This window comes from Thermobia domestica, chromosome 8 (assembly GCF_964235325.1).
Source record: "Thermobia domestica chromosome 8, izTheDome1.hap1.1, whole genome shotgun sequence".
NCBI lineage: Eukaryota > Metazoa > Arthropoda > Insecta > Zygentoma > Lepismatidae > Thermobia > Thermobia domestica.
This window is the reverse complement of record NC_137461.1, coordinates 194,204,216-194,227,135: the sequence shown is the minus strand read 5'-3', so window position 1 is coordinate 194,227,135 and position 22,920 is coordinate 194,204,216. Positions and strand designations below refer to the sequence as shown.

General features: G+C 35.4%; 1 protein-coding gene across 1 annotated transcript in view; it reads left to right on the top strand.

The window, feature by feature from the left end:
* The window catches only part of LOC145693404 (proline-, glutamic acid- and leucine-rich protein 1-like), a 137,118-nt gene that overhangs the window by 84,574 nt on the left and 29,624 nt on the right, over positions 1-22,920 (top strand). Inside the window, exons 7-10 of the mRNA XM_081769371.1 lie at positions 6,118-6,242; positions 13,251-13,433; positions 15,717-15,827; positions 21,436-21,580. Of these exons, the coding sequence (XP_081625497.1) occupies positions 6,118-6,242; positions 13,251-13,433; positions 15,717-15,827; positions 21,436-21,580 (564 nt within the window). The remainder of the gene's footprint in view (positions 1-6,117; positions 6,243-13,250; positions 13,434-15,716; positions 15,828-21,435; positions 21,581-22,920) is intronic.

The window sequence follows — 22,920 nt, the reverse complement described above, 5'->3', positions numbered from 1 at the left end:
CCGTCACTCAACAGGATCTGAGCAAAAATGGTAAGAGATATCGGAAACTGTTTTCCAAATTATACAGCATCCCAAGAATATATTGTCTGTTCCATTAACCCTCTATTCAAAGCGAAAGAGGTAGGAATCAACCATTTTTGGTTGGAACGTTGATCGCCGTAGAACAAAAACCGTGATATAGCATGACAAGCTGATTTTTGGGATCCATTCAGCGTCTAAAGAAAAGACCTGTAGCACTGCATTAAAACTGGAACAGGGTAATTTAGTAATACTTTCGGTTTCAACATTGATCGCCATACAACAAAAACTGTAACATAGTATGACAAACTGCTTTTTGGAATCGATTCACTGTGTCAAGGAAAGATACCATTTCCACCGTTATTACTTCATTGAAACTGAAAGTAGTAAATATTTACTAGTAATTCCAGTTTTAACGATGATCATTAAGGAACAGAAACAGCAAAAGATAGCGACAAACATTTTGTTTGGAATTGATTCAGCGTCTCGAGAAAAGATGCCATCTCTACCCATAATAATCTAGTAGTGGAAATTTCCCTGTTATTCCTGTTTAAATGTTGATTTTCATAGAGCGAAACAGTAGGAGATGCCAAGAACCAGTTTTTGAAATCGATTCAATATCCCAAAAAGTTTCAAAATAAGTTTCATCTCCTTCGTTCAATTAAGCCGGAAGCGAGAGAAATAAATTGTTTCCGCTTCAGCGTTGACTGCTGAAAAACGAAAGCTGGGACAGATAACGGCAAGCTGTTTTTGAAATCTATTCAGCGTCTCAAGGAAACATATCATCCGCACAAGTAGCATCCTCTCAGAAAGGGAAGTGGATGAGAATTGCGGTTTCAATATTGAATTACATAAAGCAAAAACAGTAAGAGATATTGAGATGTAATTCTTTCAATCGATTCAGCTTGTCAAGAATAGGTTTTATCTCCTCCCTTAACCCTTAAGTCAAGCCGGAAGCGGTAGAAATAAACAGTTTCTGGTTTTTACTTGAATAGCCACAAAACAAAAACTATAACAAGCAGGTTCTTGAAATCGATTCACCATTTCCAGAAAGGATACCATCTCCATCCGTATTACAGTACTAAAATTGGAAGTCTTAAATTTGTTAGTATTTCATGTTTCAACATTAATCGCGACGGGCGGTTTATAGAGATGGATTTAGAATGTTAAGAGAAATACCATCACCCGTAAAATTGTATTAAAACAGGAAGTACCTAAAGGGCATAATTGTGGGAGGTTAAGCTGAAAGATATTTTAATTTCTTTTTTCTACTGAGCAAAAACTGTAATATATAGCAAAAAGTTTTTTTTTGTTTTTTTTTTTTTTTAATCGATTCAACGTCCAAAGAATAGGATCCATCATTTCCGTTAACTCTCTATTCAGACCGGAAGTAGTAGAAACGACCATTTCTATTTTCAACGTTGATTGCCATAGTTCAAAGACGATAATAGATGGCGACAAACTATCTTTTGAAATTCATTCAGCATATTAAGAAAATATTGTATTCTCGTGTGTATCTCAGGGATCGGAGTGAGTCTCGTTTTCAGATAAAAGTATCTTTTTGGGTGGAAGTCGATCAATCTCGATTGTTTGGATCGTTTAAAAAAAAAAAAAAAAATGAATACAATACCCCATAATACAAGATAAATATAGTTAATGTGTGCGGAGTTTGGTGGGATTTGTGTCTCTCAGGAGAGAGGTTTGCAGGGAGACCCTTCTCAGCTTTTTGGTTCACTATAAGTGAATTTGCAACAGGTTATCACTTCTCCGTGACTCAGTATTTAATGTTACACTTTCTTTTTTTCGTGGTATTTTTTTATATATCTTTTGATATTCGTTCGTTGGACTTTCTCTAATGTATAAAATGACACAATTTATTTCAGAAACACGTTTATATTTTAAAAAGCAATAAAATATAAAACTTGAACTGCAGTTCGCAATAACTGGCTCTTAACACCTCTTCCAGGTCTACTTCAGATTCAACTTAACACAGGTTAAATCCTGTAAATTGGAGCTGTAAGTGCTAGTTACACCAAAGTGCAGTTCAAATTTTATATTTTAATACTTCTTGAAATTTAGTCTATCTCATGGTTTGTAATAGAGATGTACCGATATATCGGTATCGGTGATATCGGCCACTTTTAGGAGTATCGGTATCAGCAAATGGACACCGATATTTACTGATACATTTTCCGAACTATTTTCAATTTGTTTAATATTAACAGTGACACTTATGTTTCATCGGTTTCCTTTAGACTTAAAGTTGGTCTAAATTGTTATCAATTGTACAATCGATTTCTTTATGCATGTGTACGCCTTTGATTTGCACTACTTGTACTCAGATGATATTTTTAGTCTCTCGATGCCAAAATAGTGGTAAAGAAAAGCCAAAGATTCTCAGTCAGGATCATGAGCGCCCGAAGAAAATTTTCAAGGGGGTGGGGCATTCCATGGTTGCTATATTACGTCTTGTATTTAGTATACGTGGTTTGCTATATTACGTATACATTTTCTTGAGCCAGGGGGGGGGGGTCCTTCGAGGTCAGGTTCCATGGTCAGGATAGCAGACCCGTAAATTGAATCCCAAACGAGACAGGTTTCGATTCAGAAGAAAATACTGTGGAAGAAACCCACAAGACTCTCACTTTGTCACTATTTTCTCCTACTTACTGGTTAAAAACAATTAGTTCTAAAGTTAATAGTTTTATTGTTTTCGATTTCGTAAATAACCCTCTTTTTTTTCTTCTAATGGTTCAGCATGCATAGTTTTGTAAACAATAAAAATTTGTAACGGTAGTATCCGTTAGCATTATGTGTATGTAATAGAAGCTAGTAAATACAATGTAACTATCAAAGTACATTATCACTCTCAATATTAGTCACGACTCCTAGAATTAAGTTTACAGTATATAAGTATTTGCTGCTTTTTAGTTCATTTTATGTGAGCAGTATTAAATTTAGATGAAATATATTTTTTGAGTGGAACCGAATATGAAATTCTGCTTTTTGTCTCTGTATGTCAAATTTTGGCCTTATATGTAATATACCGTATTACAATGTTGATCATTTCATTATTCTGAAAATTCCTGGTAATATATAAGAAATGTGTCTACAAGTATCTGTATCGGTATGGGCAGTATCGGCCTCTTCAGTATGGGTATCAGGTATCGGTGAAAAAGTGGTATCGGTACATCCCTAGTTAGTAGACCATAAAAATGAAACGAAGTATGAAAAGAGAGAAATGTGCAATGCAATATACACAAGGATAAGTGACAAATCAATGGGTACAGCAGTTATTCAAAACGTCGGTCCTATACCTGGACACAGACTCGTAAACGTCGCTGCCAATCATCAGTGATAACACACACCACATTCTTGTCTGTCAGCCACTGCTTTCACTACAGCAGACTTCAAGCGGTCTACAGTCATGTAAGGTTGAGCACACACACCTCCAAATAAGACCAGATCTTATGAGGCGCACCAGAAAGTAAGTTTCCCACGTGTCCCATAGCTAGGAAACCGTATGTTGCGCGAAGCGACTGCGTGTACGTGAGAGAGTAAGGTCCTAACATGGCGCATGCGCCGGCAGAACTTCCCTAATTCTCTCAGTAGCATCGTGGCAGTGATTGAAGATTGGCGTTTCTATTCCAGCTCCCGCCGCGTGTGAAGTGCTAACAGTGATAAAGTTTTTGAATGCACAGGGCATAGCACCGATGCAGTGCCCATTTAAATGGGTTATAATGTATTTCATAACCTGAACCTGAATGTTTACGCACAAAAAGCCTGGATACTAATATCACAAAAACTGTCATAAAAAATAACTGCACGCATTAAAATTAAGAAATTCAGAAAGGTGAAATTTGACCCCAATTTTCTTCTTTTTTTAATTATCGTCAAAAACTAAATTTTTGTTACTTTATATTATGTCCTATGATAAACAGTAACTGAAAGTCTTAGTTGCATTTAATGCTTGGTTTAGTTATGGTAAATTTTTGTATAAGGCAGAATAAAACGGGTCTAATTATTTGTTTGTAGAATGATATATCTTAATTTCAGGAAAATTTCTTGAGTTCTATCACATATCTTGATTTCTTGGTGCCCAATTGTATCGTTCCTTTACATTAGATATAGTATAAAGGACAGAAGTTTATTTCCTCAGTTTTGTAAAGGACAGAAAGAGTGTCACAGGCTGCCTACAGTAAATTTTATTTGACCTATTCTTCCTATTTCAATGTATAGTTAGTGCCTAGTTTTTACGAAATCTGAAATAACTTTCTATTAGTACAATAGGGTCTCTACTATCCGGCCTAAGAGGCATATCGAATAACACAAAGCATTCAATAAATACTCACTTCCTGAACCGTCCATGCATTAAACGCACCATATTTTGTTCCAAAACCGGCTCTTTTATTTTCTCTGATTTCTTGGTACAGGCTAGTAATTAATATTCACTTCTTATGTTTTGTACCATCCCTTTTTAATAATTTATTATAGAAAAAGAAAGCACAAAAATGAAAATGTGTACAGTATTGTACACATAAGGTTAAGTTTTATAATGTCCAACTCAAAAAATCAAATACGTGTCTATATTACATATGTCCTATTTTATTAAAAAGACATATCCTTTTAAAACTAAGCCACATAGTACGGAGACCGAATAGTCAAGAATCTGCTACAGTTTCTTCCCATTTCTTTTCAACTGGTAGAGAAAAGTTGTGCATGATGTGCAAAAACTTGGTTTTGTTCAAAATGTTATTTTTAGTTTTTTCGTTCGAAATTTTCAGTGCCTATTTTCTTATTTAGTGCCTAAATATACGGGCTCCAGTTATGAAATACAGTATATGCAGGTATGTAAACCTATTTGGGTAAAAGGTTTTGCCCACAAATGTCATGGACCCGTGGTGACGAAAGCAAATTTTGTTCCAACGAAACCACTCCTGCGCAGACTTCACCTTGTGAGCTGGTCCTGAATCCTGTTGGAACACTCAAGGCCTATTTTTGAAGATAGTGGGCCAAGGGGTTTCACTACCTTGTCGAGAATGGCTTCCTGGTACATCTTAAGCCCCGTTTTCACATCTTTTTGGCAAAAATGAACATCAGTCTGACCCAGGCACTACACACCCAGTCAAATTATCACTAATGCAGGGTGATAGCCTCTCTGGACTCGGGGAACTTGTTCAAATGCTGCAGCACTGGTTGTAGCATACACCCTACCATTTTGTCTGTTTGAGGCACTCTTCAGATGTGAAAATTTTCTAATTTGTGAATAAATTTTGTCTATTCTTGTTATCCGCGTACTGCTGCAGGAGCACCTTTGATCTATCACGTTGCATTCTCATCAAGCGTTGATCTAACCTCTGGCCTATCCGCCTGCTAAGGCATGCAGTCTAGGTCTTCATTAATCACCATTTTCATTGATGATCGCGACAAATTTATTCGCAGGGCTATGCGTTTGTGCTTACGGACCGGATTTCGAGTGATTCTTGCTTTAATTGCCTTAATAAGACATGTTGTCCAACAGAGCGAAGTCTAACAGTGCGAGGCTTATCCTCGACAGATGATATGTCGTTATATCGCTGTGCGACGCAATAAACTAATTTATCTGTAATGTTCAGTTTATGCAGTAACTTGAAGATGGTTGTCGGAGGATATCCGCATTCCATCTTCACCATGCAATAAACAGAGGATAATAGTGTTGTAAGTTCAACAAACATTAAGATTTCACAACATTAAGATCATTTCTAACTACTGGCATTTTTCGTACATGTTTGAGACAAAACTTTTGACCCAACTGTGTATAACCATTAGAAATAGCCGTGCTTTACGCTATCAGAGAATGTGGCATTTCGCATATATTCAATCATCATTAGATAATTTGTTGCATAAACTTGATAAACAATAAGTTGTTAGGTGAACATGTTAATTGTGAAATGTAAGTTTCTGTATTTATTATAGATTATCTTCATGTAATTATCATTTATATTTGACTGAATTGTCTCCATATGATCATTTATTTTTGGTTTACTTCTTTGAATATATCATTAGATAAGTTAACCTACTTTAATAAATTCCTCATTATGTATTCCTTTTTTATTTCAGAATTACAGTTCTCCTCCTACTAAGTTTGTTTTACCTGCAGTATCGCAAGATAATCCTGTACTTAGGATTCGAGAGCGAGAACGTCAACTATCAAACTTGTGTCAATTTATGAAAGCATTACTAATGTAAGTATTACGTTTACAATCATAAATATATAGAAGGTTTATATTTTACCGATTTGACAACGTTCTGTTACCTGTGTAATTGCGCTAGAATCATTTATCTTGCATCTTTATCGTTATCAATCTGGTGTCACAGCTGGCAGATACCAGAGCAAAATACCAGCTAAGTGCCACTAGTAACGTTTTGGTGCCAATAAAATGTAACCAAAAATAAGCCGTTATTGGGAAGAGTACTTTTCTTTTATTCATCCCCGGCGGGAGCTCATGTGGTTCGGATTCCACGTTAATCAGTAAGTCCACGTCTCATATAGCCTCGCTGCTGAACGGGACGCTAAACTAAAATCAACTCAACTCTTTTATTCATCCATACAACAGAATGGTGAAACTGCCTGCAAAATTATTTAACCATCGGAGTGACCACAATTGAAGACATTGTTGTCAAGGAAACAAAATAGGCTTTAGTAGAAACATTGCGAACAAAGTGGCCCGTTCGAGCTACCAGCGAAAGTATTTCAAAATTCGTCGTAAAAATAAATATTAATAATAAATCCGATGTAGCGAAGTCTAGAGATTCTTAAATAATCCACTATTGGCCACGTCTTTTATCCCCTTGGCCGGCAGTGCGTTCATAATGGCCTGATTTACAACCTGCACAGAGTAAGACAAACTATACGAAAAATCCTTGGCGGGATCAAAAGGAAGGCTTTTGTCACGTTGGATGAGGCCTTAATTTATCTTTATATAGTGTTAACATTTGGGCAGTTACATACAGTGACACCTTATGCAAGGAACATACTGAATTTTACCACCAGGCTTCCCACCATAAAAGCATGGTTGTTGTCAGATACGTTTAGGAGGAAAAGTTGGATTTACATAAAGTGGGCAAAAACGTGAGAATGACTGCTGCCTACTTCAGGAATTCATCTTGACTGCAATCTATCTGAAAAATATCCCTTGTTCGAAGCCAGTAAGAACCAGATGCGACCCAGCCATCCCGCCAGACTATCTCCTTTTTTATAACATGAAGCAGGAAACTGGAATCCAAAGTTATTTCCTTTCATGGCATTCGATAAAAGCACTGACACCAATTCAATGGATTTTTGTGCATTTGGCTGAAAACGATTGTACAACATTGCCGCTTTTATATCCTCAGTGGCCTATAGAAAACTTGCAAAAAGGAATGGAATGGAATTCCTATCCCCTGCTCTAACGATTTTTGTTTCAACGTTGCAGTGTCAGACGATAGTCCATAATGATGGTGATTAGATAACCGGTTGAGAAGAGCTATTTTTCCCTTAATTTCTGACTAGTTTAATTCTATGGCTGGTAGCCAACTCGAAACATAACAATTTACCTTAAATTGTATCCGTAGCTGACGCTAAGGGAAAGGACAGAAAGTAAAAGAAAGAAAAAGAAAAAAAAAATTGGGTCGCCGATATTATTCCTTTCTTACGCTGTAATTATAGACCAGTAAGCACAACGCTATTTTACTCCAGACTCTTGCACACTAATGGCATCGTCGACGCTGAGGAAGAAGAGATGGAAAGAAAAAAAATCATTCAGGACAACACCACATATATTGCAACTCTATTTATTTAACTCTCTTGTAATAACGTATAATATCGGAATTATCGTTAACATTAATGATCATGGACAGCTAGACTCAGTTGTCAAAAAAAAAAAAAAAAAAAAAAAAAAAAACTATATGTATTCAGTCTTAAAAGATTCCAGAAACTTCTAGCGCCAACGCGACTCAAAGATGAGTAACAACAACGTTTAAACAGTATCCTTTAATAACAGTGAGAGAGTTGTTCACATTCTTCGACTAAATATTAGAACAAAATCTTCAGTAGGCTACTTTACAGAGAGGAAATTACCAATTACATTACTGTTCACAAAACATCTCATCGCAGAGGGAGTAAACATGCGGCTGTGTCGATTAACCTTCCTCCCTAAACACATAACGTCTCCACTACTTCCGCAACCAGCTGTTAAGAGGGCATTTCCCTCGACATAACTTACACATTAACAGCGGCGGTAATAACAATACACACTGCAGAAACATTATAGGAAGTACAAGACCAGCCAGTAAGTTACACTCTACCCCTGACACCATCGCATCAAAGTGCGAGTATTATCGTATACCCACCGTCTTGACGAGCCTCACTGAACTAGTGCATTATAGCTCAAGATATAATATGAAGACAACTCGAGGATTTACATAGATTTCTGTGTGGCGACTTAATACTTGAATCGTAAACTCTCTCTCTCTCTATATATATATATATATATATATATATATATTATAATACACAATATGGAATCCCCGCTACTGGACGAACATGAGCTAGATAGTAGCGAGTAATACATTATACATCTACACAACTCTGGGAAATGATTCCATTTAAAGCAAGAGAGAAACAGTGTTGATATCAGACTACCCCGCTGGCGTATGATTCGACTTACTGGATAGAGACTCACTTTCGTTTACTCGGACATGTTACGGACAAGATTTACTTTAGACAATATTATAGACATTGTAGAATTGATGCACATAGTATGTAAATACACTGAGGAACCAATGATTAATAAATGTATGTACATTGTTTTGCTTTATAAAACGACTTGAGGCAGTAGAGTAAACACACGGTAGTAATAATATAACATTTAGATATTGTAAACAGAGACAACTTAGATGAATTTATGAACGATGGACAAATTTCTTCACAACTTCCTGGACGACATTACTTCTTTCGCCGGATGGAATAGAAAATAATGAAACATGGTTACCTGGAACGGTGACCAAAGCTCACCCAACCTTTTCCGCTTTACAAGTAGACAGCACTGGCAACCGGTCTCCAACGACTTTTTAGGCATCTCACCATGCAGTAGCCGTAATCATAACTTCGGGCGCAGATTGACTAAACGGTAACCTTTTCTTGGTTAATAGCAAGCAAGTACGCTTTACCACTACTCTCACCAGGTAGACAAGATTTTTACTGCACAGCTGCTGCAACGCTCACGTTTACATTTAAGTCCCACAGAAGCAGGCGGAACTGACGACGAATAACAGAGGACGGAGTCCCATATTAAGGAAAACAGAGGACGAGGAATCACTACTTCAAGAGGACGAGGCCATACACAATCGAATGTGGACCTAGAGACAAATTAGAGAAAGACTATTGAACTTCAGCTTTTATCACGGCAGTGATTAGCGAGTGTTACACCAATCCCAGCAATATTCTGGGCACGCACAAGCTGAGTGTTTATGGGTGAATTTTCTTGTAATTCACTGCACGTACACTAATCCAGCATGCTGTTCGACCACAGCAGCTCCTAAAAGACACTTATGATAAAAGACGATCACTTACTGCACGATTTGCAGTAATTTTGTGTCTAAAGGCATGAGCAAACTACGTCTCCCTCTCAACTTCCGCCATATTTCAGTACAAAGAGCTGAGACAAAGGGGAGCACGCTTCCCCAGCCCGCTCGCTCCTGATTGGTCGCTCCTTACTACGTATTAGAGCGTAGTACCGGAACAACAATTTGAATAATAAAATATATATGACCAAATAAAAATAAAAATTATATAAGTAAACGTTCATATATGTATGTTTATAATAATCCCTCCGTTTACACGAAACAAAATTTCAAATTATTTCAGTCAGCGCTATTCTCAGAAGCCGCTCAACGCAAAACATAGACATACAAAGAAAGGTAGCATATTCTGACTACATACACTAGTCCAATTGTCGACCATCTTGAATCCTTCACTAGAGTCGAGAATTGAGAAAATATAAAGAAATAACATTAACTAAGAGCTGATTAAACATTCCTACGAATAATCTCTTTGAGAAAATGTAACGCTCAAAGAGGAACGTTACACGGTGGTGGCAGCACAGATGTTCATAGATTAAATACTTTAAAAAATGGTTTGATATAACCCAATCAACTTTCCTATACGATAAGAATGCGCATAATTATGAATGGTTAGGGAAACGTGACAGAGAAAAGTATGATTTGAAATTCGAAAAATTTAAGTAAAAATAAATGAAAACAAATAAAATTATACTCAACTACACGTTGTGTCCTAAGATTTGTCGTTTAAGACAGTATGTTCCTATCAAGTTAAGAGGAATATATATCCAAAATGGCATAGTGGGTAGACCTTAAAAATATCTTCCTTTACCTTATAGTTACATATTTGAAGATTAATTCACCAAATGCCAGTTATTGCTAATGTATCGACGAAAGTGAAATTCCAATCCATTGAGTAAGAGGTGATAGAGAGTACCAAACAATCAATACGCTGATCAAGCATCAGTTGTACTTTGTTCCGAAAGTACTGTCGAGTGAGTGGACTTTTTAAGAAACAAAACGCATGAATTGTATTGACATCATTCTTTGAAGATGTGCAACCATAAAAGCACCGAAAAGTTAAAGTATTATAATTCTATCGGCATTGAATTTCTAAAAGTTATTATAGTTCTGTCTCTTATAATTCTACATTTTTCGAGTGCGGTTTGATGGAATTTGAAATTCGCAAACTGGCAACGAAGCTATTCAATTCCGCCAGTATAAGGATTAAAAAAAAAAAAAAAAAAAAAAAAAAAAAACCGAGAATCATGTCATAATAAATCTGTGATTCATATTATTGCTATATAAGCGAGTTGAAAGTAAAACTGAAAACAGTAGTAGTTTTATTGACACTGAATTGTTTTTTAAATGTACAGCAGCAGTGTATAACGGGAATTAAGCACCATACGTACCTTCAATGCTTCCAATGTAGTATGTATTGTACTATATCGAATGAAACACAAATGTTTCCTGTATGCCTTCGCGGTTAAGTGACTAACGCGTGTGATTGCAGGCTCGATTTCCGGTGGGATGTTTGTGTCGAATAAAAGTCCGTGAGGTTCGGATATCGGATACTACATCAAGCACGCTAGTTCCTCCTCACAGAGCTTCTGTACCGAAAGGAAAGTTAAACTCCAACCAATCAGGCAACAGCTGTTTTATTTATTTCTCCTCTTTGGATTGAATGAGACAAGGCAAAAATTTCAGGTACAAAAAAGGAGGAAGAAACGCCTAGATTTCACTTAAAAATTTCTTTAAAAATGTTGCACAATCTTTTACTAGATATTCGATATTAGTTTTTTCGATGTGATATCAACTTCCGAGAAATTAGACTATTTTGGCGAGGGAAACAAACCAAATTATGTGATTGTATTGTTCAGGATTGTATTATTCAGTTTTTAAAATTTTAGCTACACATTTCACTACAGATTGCTTAAGGTTGAAAGTGAAATGGTCACACGGCTACCCATTCACGTCCTAGGTGGAATTCGATACTTCAATCTGCATGTCTTGTAGTTGCATGCAGCGTCGAAGCCTGCTTGACTCAGCAGAGGGCTCCAAAATTGGGTGAATGATACCTAAGCTAATGGTAATAAAGGAAGAAATGACAAAACATATTTCAGATAAAGTAAACTATTGAAGAAAGACAGAATTTATAGAAAATCATAAACAAGTTTTCTCATGATTTATTCTAAATACGATGGTTTATGGTGGTCCCTGTTTCTTATATGGAAATTAAGTTGAAACATTGAAGTGGTCTGGATTTTTGCTGAAGAAAAAAAGTTCATGTTAACATTTTAAAATTCTAACATAATTATAAATCTTGTTTATGTTCAACCGGCGGAAACAATGTTACGAAACTTAAGAGGTGAAAACATAAGTCGATAAGTGAGTCCTTTCAGAACTATAAGCGGCTGAAAGGATGAGAAAATAAATATGTGAAGTGTTCCAATTAGAAAACCTTGAAATTCAGCCCAAGTGGTTCAACTAATTACAAACAAATCAGTATAAGTTGGTTGTGAACTATGTGCTAGCTACTGAACGAATTTTGAAGATGTGCTTATATATTCAACCACATCTTGGTGTTTATATATGGGTTCTTAACAGTTAGTAAACTTACCCTTAAAAAAAAAAAATAATAAAATAAAAAATCCATTGTGATGTGAAAAGAAAGTGCTGCCAATACGTGGAATCCTTCCAAAGTGAAAGAAAAAATGGTGCGGGGCTCATCTTTTTCGAAGTAACATGAACATCAGCTGTTGGTTATTTTTTTCCCTTCTAATTCTATTAAAAGTACTGTTCTCTCGTAGCTTATGAGTTCCTTTTCAAGATTTGTAAACATTATTATTCTACAGTTGATATTGCAAGTACATGGCGATGTAGCTTTCTTCCGTCTTTACTAGTGTTTGACATATACTTCTAGCAATTTTTTCTTGTTCGTTTTGATCTAATAGTGATTGCAACTTGACAGAATGAAGTTCACTCAAAGCTGATGAAATATCATACTTTATTTTTTGAAGTACCACAACATTATTTTGCTTTAGCGCAGCGGGATGCCCATCACATTGTTTATCTCATGGAATGTACAAAATGAACAGACAGTGGTCTCTCTTTTTATATAGACTGCGTATCTCGGATCAAAGGAAGGGAGCATCTCCAGCGAGTGCAGTTAAGGGCTATGTTAATCGAACTACTTAGAATTTAAAAAGAAAGTGTAAAATTACAGAGTTTGTAGATGAACCTTTTTATAAATCATATGGCAATTCTATCATTATATTAATAAATATAGTTTTTTAGTTTAATATTGCACGATTGTGAATCGTGCTAAGGGAGACGGTGATGAAGTGACTAATGAAGAAAGTGGGGAAAAACGGAAGAACTCCGAGAAGACCCATGCATAGAGTGTTTGTCCATCACAAATCCCTCTTGGCGTGAGCTGGGATCGAATCATGGCCCCACGCAGCACCAGAGGGAAGCGCTCTACCACGAGCCATCGCGGCCCGCTTCTTAATTTTAATTCTAAGCAGGTAAATTGTCTAAATACAACAATTAATAATAATCTATGAAAAAATATATTGACTTATCTGTTAAAGCTTAATGGGGATGATATCATGGCAATTATAATTGATTTATTATTATTATTTAATTTTCAGCAATGAGTATCCTGTTGCCAAAGGTATAATTCCAAATGATATTTTTGGTGTACTTTGTCGAGGCTTAGCAGTTACCTGCAAAACTCTAGGGAAGAAGTCTTCCATTGAAGCACTCGCTCTGGCTTCTCTACTTCCAGAAATTCACAGAAGTTTGCTAAGAGTTTTGCATGCATTAGTATCATGGTATGTACTTGAATTTTTCGTTGAGTGAATTGTAAAATGTTAAAATTGGTTTAAGGGTGCATATTATATATAGTTGAAAGTATACCTATAAGTTCCAAAAATTCGTAGTAAGCTACAAACTGTTGTAGTCGAGTGTAAAAGTTGACAATGGCTTCAACCGTCCTCGGAAATAATAATAAACTTTATTAATGTACTGAGAACAGATAAAAGCAAAAATTTACAAGATAAAAATAAACGTCCAAAAACACCATTAAAACTAATAAAGATTTTTGTCGTTCATTTTTGTCCCGTACTTTACAGAACTTGATTGTATAATTCAGTGATAAGCATATAAAAACTATACAATATAATAAAAATAGAAAACAATAGAAAATGTTATATCATATACGAAATGAGTGAATTAGAAATACTTAAACAATAAAGTCAGCATTTATTCTTGAAATTCATTGCTAAATCAAGACAAATAAAATATAATTTTAAGATATACAATGCTTATAACTTTATGTCTTGAGATTAAAACAGGTTTTCTGTTGCTTGGTTAAAATACTATTTTATACTTTGTACCACATATTGGGAATTTTAACTCCAAGTTTTTTTTAATATAGCTTGAATAAGAGTTGTTCTCAAGTATCTTTTCCACAAACTTTACATCAAGCAATTTTTCTGTGTTCAAGTGATTCAGGTTTAGAATATGTTTTCCAGTAGTGGTGTCTTACAATAGTAATCTAAACCTAATTTAAAACAAAGCATTCTAATAAAATATTTTTGTACTATTGCAACTCTATTTATGAGTGTTTGTTAAACCGTTCCAAATAATTGAGGGATATTCTAATTCAGATCTAGCCAACAGTTTATATAAAAGTATACATGCATCGTGTTGATAAAAAGCAGACCATTAATTGAACAGGTAACCCTTTTCTTCGCTTCGTTACATATATTCTGTGTATTAAAATGCAAGGAATTGTCAAACATTACTCCTAGAACTCTTATAGTATCAAATTTTACCTTCAATCTCATATTGACTAACACAGTATTAACATTTATTGCTGTATTTCATATATTTAGTTTTTAAACAAGTCATGTTCATTCAATTATGTTTACACCATACAGACTGTTTTGTCATTTAGAGAATAGTTAACGATTGTTCTTTTTATAAGCAGGTCATTTAAGTTAATATTCGGATAGATAAGTAATTTGGTAACAATGAATTAACGCACAACTAACGAAATCAATGAAACCAGTGATTCGTTATTAAAATATACATATTCTACAACAGATAAGTCATGATTTCTAAGTTTTTATCTATTTGCGACCATTAGTTAGGGCCAGTAGAAAACAACAGAACAGGTTGTCGAAATAGCTCCTGCGGTTTGAGACTAGATGCTGACTAGATAAGAAACGTTTGATGTATTAAAATGTGTATTGATTGCGAAGTATTAATAATTATCACTACATTTCCTTTTATGTACTTAACGGGGAGAGAAATAGAGTTGAAACGGATATCAGAAACTTATATAACTTTCTTTGTAACAAAATTTCTATAATGGCATTAAGACTTGATTTTTGTGAATAGTTTAAAAGAAGAAAAAAAAAACAATAATAAAATACGGTTTGATTCCAAGTTCATGAATCCTCGATTCACGAACAAATCCTTTACGAACAAGCGTTCTGAATAATTATTTTTCCTTCAACTTAGGAACACAAGCCTGTACTCACAATTCCATGTGCTCAGTAGTGCTTTTGCGCATTTGTTGTAAATATTACCTGTCCGACTACTGTGTTCAAAAATTGTTTTTGTGTTTTGTAGCCCCTATACTGTTTCATTTAGTTTAGTGTTATTCATTTGGCTTTTGTCTTTAAAAGGGACACCTATTTTCATTTTGCATTAATTACAGAAGAACATATGTACAGTACGTACCAGATTTCTGTGCCTAGAACGGATTAATTGTATTTATATTTCAGTGGGGTAAAATAATTTTGGTTGACGAACTGCGTTGTGTAACGGATTAAGTTCGTAAACCAGGGTCCACTAAACATATGTTTTTGTTACTTACAGTTAGATGGTGGAAATAATTAATGCAATGTAATAAGTTGTAAAATTAATGCATAAGTAGCAATGAAAATTATTACTAAATAAGCTAAAAAAATATAAACTTAGCTTTTTACAGCTTTTCAAAATCTAATTGTAAAATAATCTTGAAACTTGTATGTATGGTTGTGATTTGTTCCAAGTACAATTAATCGATCTTAAGTTCACTTTGTAACTGTCATTTTTCTTAATAGTTGCAAAACTGCTTTGATTCCATATGGGCCTTTAATTGTAAAACTCACTCTTCAAACATTGAAGTGGACAAGCAAAAGTAAATGGGCTTATGGACTCGAGAAGCCATACAGGTGAGTTAAAATGTTGGTACCTTCTAAGTCCTTACAAAAATCATGTATTTGTAATATGGGCTCAATATTTACTTCCTATAATGTTTGCTATTCCCTGTTTTGAATCTGTAGTTGAAACATAATTGGAAATTACAATAAATATGAATTACGAAAAAATTAATGAAAAAAGTAGTTGATATGGCGGGCAGTTGAAATGGGTCAGAAATATTGAAAGTAGCCATATATTAGTGTGCAATTTGAAATATTCATATTGTTTACTTACACAGACTGTATAATTTTATAGTTAAAAGTATGGTACAGTGAAGGCTAATTAAGAAAAGATTGAAGTTTTGATTTTAAAAAGTGAGTAATCGAGAAAGACAAACGAAAATGTGGTTTGTTAGAATATATTGAGTAGTACGTCTAGATCTAGCAAAAAGGTCTTCTTTGATATTACATTTTTCAATATTTTCTATTCCTCAATTTGAATTTGCTTCAAGTAATTTATTAGGGAAGTGAGAAACAAATTTCCTAGAAACGGTAAAACTGCTAATGGTAATAACATAAACACAAGATATAAGTTGTAAAAATGCTTCCTCGGACAGAAAGTAGTAGTAATCTGAGAAGCTTGCGAATGAACGTCATGATGTCATCCATTCACATAATTGTTGCCAAATAGGAAAAGGACGAAGAAGACTTACGGTATGGTTTGGTGGGTAAGTCTACAAAGCAAAAAGGAAATAAAATGAAAGTGAAATATTTCAGTTTAACGCTCCACGATTATGTCCTTTAGGTTAAGAGAGACTATGATTAAGGCAAGTGAATGATGATGGAAGCATTAGTGGAATGAGAAAGTGGGAGGAAATGGGAGTACACCGAGAAAACCCACGGATACGATGTTATCAACCACAAATTTACTTCGCCGGGGATCGAACCAGGGTCCCCACAAAAAAGGAATAATAAAAAGCATTGAGTTGTGTAATTGAACAAAGCGAATAATAATTGTCCGTATCCACGTGTATGTATGATTAAAAAAAAAAATTAAAGAATGGCAGCAAATAATAAAAGATGAAATGTTTGAAAGATATGAAGGAATAGTAGGAATAGGCATGTAAAAATAGTGTGTATGTTGAGAGTTCGGAGTCGCCATAGACTGGTAAAACTAGGGAGGCGGTTGGTCAGTTTAATGATAATGTAAGTATATTTGGATTTCTTTCTAAACGACATAGAAAAATCTTGAGGAAGGACGTTGAGAATACTGAGGTAGAAGCTAAAGTGCGGTTGAAATAAGGTAGGGAAATTCGGGCGTTGAAAGAATATCGGAAGTCGTCGATGGATATCAATAGAGACGATAGAATTTTGTTATCGTAAAGTTCTGGACAGTTGATGCTTTTAAAAATAAAGCGGGGTTGGAAGTATTACAACTAGGTGAATGTGGATTGTATGTAATCTCTGTAGTAGGATGTTGGGAAGTTACACTGGTGTCGAATATAAGTAAAGTTTAACATCTGGCATTTCTTTAGAAGAAATTTAGGAAGTTTTAAGAAGTCTGTTCTGATGAAATATTAAAGGCTGGGCAGCTTTCTGTAAACTATTTTAGAGCAGAGAAAGAAAGCCTTTTTCCGTTTAATCTATAATTAAGTATTATAAGATTAGCAAGATCCATAAATTTCTGTAGAGAATGATGGCTGGAATAGTATTGAATGAAGAAATTCTGAAGGGTTGAGGGTTCTATGGTAGTGATACTAATTTTCGAATAGTTTACAAGTAAGATTCGGGAGGTATCTGCGATTGGAAAGTGCAGACTACAGGATTTTGAGATAGTTGTTAAAAGGCAGTATGATGAAAGAAATACAAGTACTCCTATTGGGCAAGACAAAAGAGTAGGGAACATTTGGTGTGCTGAAAATGGAAATTTTCTTGAAGTGCTGATATAGCATACTGTTAGTCAATGTGATGAGTTCATTCTCGAGACTGACACCCATCAAGGAAGATAACGGTATGTTCGAGAAGGACCAAGTAAATTTCACATGGACCACGTGTTTATAGACTGTAGTTATAGTTGGAGCATTGGCTACAAATATGTTTTGATATGTATTTCAAAGAACTGAACCTCTTTCGAAATTCCAGATGACTGCAGTTGCCTCTGGCTGTGAGCATACATGCCTTTCCGTGATTAAAGAAATTTTAACCAGGTTCGGTCTAATTTCTGATTGCTTTCTTGAATATAAGAAAGAAAAGTGTGAGCCCCAAGCTTTCCCGGCCTCCTATTCCGGAACAAATAAATTATGCCCAGCTGCACAAATAATAAGTAAGCTTTCCAACGGTGAAAGAATTTTTAAAATTGTCACTTTCTTGATTGCTTGCTTAAACAAGGAAACAAAACATGGACCTCGAGTTCTTTCCGCTCCGTATACCGAAGTAAAATATGCGAGGGTTGCTGCAAAAGTTTTTGCAATTAATATAAAAGCACATGTAAAATTCTGGAAATGGCTTTATTGCTTTCAAGATATTCATGTTTAAGATCGATTCACTTTTGCATACGCGCATCAGTTTTTTATCTTGCTACCTCAGAAACCCTGTTCGGAATCAGTCAATAGCTGCTTCAGGTGACACAGTTCACTCACTACTTCTTTTTCATGTGTGGGAAGAAAAACAAGTCATTAGATGATAAATCAAGTGAATACGGACAATGTGTCATTAATTCTACATTTTTACTGAAAAAATAGAAGAGTTTGGTGTACTGAGTGGGAACTGTGTTGTGGTGGGGACGATGTGGGTTTGTTTTATGCAATTCATTAATGACTTAGCAAACATTGTTCTTTATCATTCAGCATTTACACTCCTTCGATCTTCCAAAGCTATGGTTACATATGTTCTGTGTAACCAAAGAAATAAGCAATCTTTATTTGGCATTACTTCTCGAACGAAAAACTTTTGTTGGTTTCGACCCACTTTGAAATATCCAAGCAGTGGATTGCTGTTTAGTTTCGAGTTCGCATGATTAGGTCCAAGTTTCATCCCTTGTAACAAATGCAATGCACTAAATTTGACTTCCCTCGGTTGAATTTTGCGAGCATTTCTTTGCACTAATTGACACGAGCCTATTTCTGAATTTCGGTCAACTTGTGCTGGATCCAACAGTCTCCGTACATTCAGGGGACCATGCAAAATAGTTTGTATTGTTTTGATGCCAATGTTCAAGGATGCCTCAGTTTTACAGTATGTCAAAAAATATCGCTCTCTCTTTATCATTTTGCGCACCACTACTGGCAATAACAGACATTGATGGACGATCTTCATGAAATTCATTACTGAGAAAAGCGATCACGCTGGAATTCGGATAGTCAATCATACACAGTCCTACTGGACGATACTTCATCCCCGAAAGCAAAACAAGTTGCCCATTGCATTGGTTTGGTATTAAACTTCATTTGAAATCATAAAAAGTCATTGCCCAAAACTGTTCACGAGAAATTTCCATTTCTTATACAGAACTACTTCTCCAGCTGCTGTGAAAAATAAATTAATAGGGTGAAACAAAGATAATTTACACATAGAAGCGTCTGTTCTAAATTTTATAATAGCAAAACAATAGGGCCACTGTTGATAGTAGTTTGCAGAAACTTTCCCAGCAGCCCTTGTAGCTTATCACTATCTACATTAAATACTTTTCCAGTGGTTGAAAGATTTTTTTTAAATCCGTTTAGCAGTTTCTGAGAGTATCTGAGACAAATGCAAGAACGCTAAATCACCTAGTTTGAATCCCGTAGCACTAAGTTGATCATGTGACTTCTCGGTCATTTTTGGTGCAGCTGTAATTAAGGTAGTATCACTAGGCTTATTTTCTAATTTGTCTGGGTATTAGTGTTCATACTTCATTTCGTTTCCTTTCTTCCATAATTACACTTAAAAAAAGAAATTACAGCGTCTGACCAGCGTTTGAACTGCCAACCTTAGATTTTGCAGATTTTAGAGAGACTGTGAGAGAAATTTGCAACGTACGCAATCCTATATTATTTTCCACGGTTTGCTTCCAACCTTTATGTAAACCAACGTTCAGCATAAAACTATTCAATTGCTCAGTGAATATCTATCATAGTTAAATGACAGAAAAAAAAAATGTAATACTATTAAATCCTTACGCTCCATATCCTGTGCTGAACAGGGCTGGAAATTACTTACATTGAAGATACATATGGCAGCATAAAAATTACAGTATTTTTCGTATATTTTACGTATAATCATATTTTATATACGAATTATGTTCACAGTATATTTAATAATAATAATAATAATAATAATAATATAAACGGCGCACACTGGGATATTTTGTTATCTCACCCTCCGAACTTACGTCCTGACTAGACTTTTTACAGCGAAGAAAATAGCACGATACTCTATGTACTTCCTTCTCTATGTACTTTTACAAACAACAGTCAGTTTCAAGAACTGGGAGTTACGTAAATAAAGGCTACTGAAATTTTAAGAAGACATACTTTTAGAAGAGCCGATGTTAAACTTATTCCTGCAGTTCCGGAATAGTGATTTAAAATGCATGAGGGTTATCTGAACATTACGAAACATCAGTATCAATCTTGCATTTTAGAAAATAAAATTGCTCTAAACGCCGAAAGGTGGTGTTGCTACGAAGTTCAACATTTTTTAACGTCCTACTAATATGCTACGAGAGTAAGGGAGTCGGTGATGATAATGAAGAAAGTGGGACGGTGGATAGTGATAATGGTGGAATGAAGAAAGTGGGAGGGAACGGAAGAACCCCGAGAAAACCTAAGCTCACGGTGTATGTCCACCACAAAGCCCACTTAGTGCGAACTGAGGCTAAACCAAGGGCCCGCACCTGAGGTGAGCACTCTACCGTTCAACCGCAGCGGGCCCTGAAAATAGTTTCTAGGTTCTTAATTTAAGAAAGATGTAACAAATCATCATTTATTATTTACATTACAGAATTCACTTGCAGTAGGACTTCTGAAGAATTAGTTAATGTTATTTACAAAAATGCAATATATAACAGAAAAGAAGTAACAAACGCCGTGAACTTTTTCACTGAAAGAATGAGTGTTATAAGAGTTCGGGGGAGAAATCCTCGCAGTGTGCGCAGCAAAATTTATTAACGTCTCGGTTCTTCAAATTTTGATATTCTTTGTTTTATTATCTTCTGACACATAAGTTTACAGTGTTATGAAACTTGTAATATTGACAGGGCAAGTGTCATTTTACTTTATTTCTTGAGATCTTCAACTATTTTAGAAACAAAGACGTTTTTTATCTCTTATGCAACAGATGGATAAGATGAGAAACATATTTCCAGAAAAAGCAGAATATTTTTAAATATTATTGCTTGCTCAGTGTTGATTTCGATAGATTTTTGATAGATTACTCTGTTTTTGGCTTCAAGGAAGGTCTCTGGAAAACAGTGTAGCTTTGTGACCAGAACTGTACATGATGTGACTTTTCTGTGGAACACTGTTTCCTTCATTTTCTCAGTTACTGCAAAAATGATTGTAAAAATGAAATTCTGAATTTTGTAGTAATGGTGAAGGACCGTGCTAATTTTCTGACGTAAAATGTTTCTACATTTAGAAACGCTAATTATCTTCTTTCATAGTGACTTACGCGGAAAAGCGTATCGTTGTCTTGTGTGCTGGTTGCAAGTGTCACATGGAGCTAGTACAGTTGAACTTACCGCAGATGATTTAGTTCAACTCATTCTTCAAGATGTGAAAGTCGAGAAGGATTCTGTAACACTTACGGTAAGAATATACAATATAATAGTTCATGATTGAAGTTTGTATGTTTTTGAACAATAATACATATTTACTGCTCGAATTAATGAATACATTGTTTAATAAAAGTTTATTACTAGGAACCTTGATAAAATAAAGTGTTAGTTCTCCTTCCATATTTTATAAAATTCCCAGTAATAACTGGGACATAAGATGTTTCCATATTTGCGTTTTCAAGATTGATAAATTTAAATTAGTTATGTAAATGGAGTGTTTGTTATATTCGAGAGTGCAATCACTAGTAGGTGACGAACTACAAACCCCCTCGGACTTGCATTTTATAGTTAGGTCCTTGTATGTTAATCATGCAAATTCTGAACTCGTTAGAACATCTTTTTTCAGGTAAAACACTAAAGGTGCGATGATTGACAGGCTTGAGGTGCGAATTCCTCCATCTTCAGGCCAAATCAACAAAACAGATCCATTAAGAGAAGAAAGAAGTCTACGGGGATGAAAGCCCATCCTATGAGATGGTATCCAGGTAGAAATGCCAATCCCAAACTTGACACATGACCACCGCGGATGCCTCTAGATCTGGAAGACCGTCTTTCAATGATGATGCTGTCTTGACGAAGAAAGTTCAGAAGGTAGAAATGAAAGATAGGGGGATAGAAGACAGTAGGATAACTATGGAAAGTGTTATGTGTGCAATAGATATGAGTCTGCCGGGAATATCATCAGCTGCATCTTCAAAAAGTGGCAGCACGGTTGGGGGCATTAGTGCTCACGCCTTTCCAGAAGAGAAATCACGAGGACGCTGCAAGATAAATGTTGCATCGCTGTGAGATGGATGTCATTTGTCGAAAGACTAGTTACTATTGGTGAAAGTTGGTTTATCTTTGACTGGCTAAGTTATGAGAAGAACCGAAGAAGAAACGTCTTGGATTGGTCGCAAAAACTATGGTGCTGTTGGCAGACAATTCATTAGCTCATTCCGCTCATGCATCCATGATGAAGGCAGTGAAATTAGAGTATGAAATATTGCCCCGCCTGCCATACTCACCGGATCTAGCACCAAGTGACTTCTTTCTGTTTCCAGAAGTGAAGCGTCCATTCAGAGGACGCCATTTTGACAGGGATGACTTCATTTCTGAGGTTGAACCATGTTTTCAAAGCCAAATTGCAGATTTTTGCAAAACAGGCTTATGGAAAGTGAAGAGCCGCTGGCAAAAATGTTTTGCTAGGCATGGTGACTACGTAGAGGACTAATATCATCATGGTGTCATAGTTCTCCAGAGTGGATTTCTTCTAATTGATTGCACGAACTTCTCGATACCATCTCGTACGTATATATATATATACTGTAT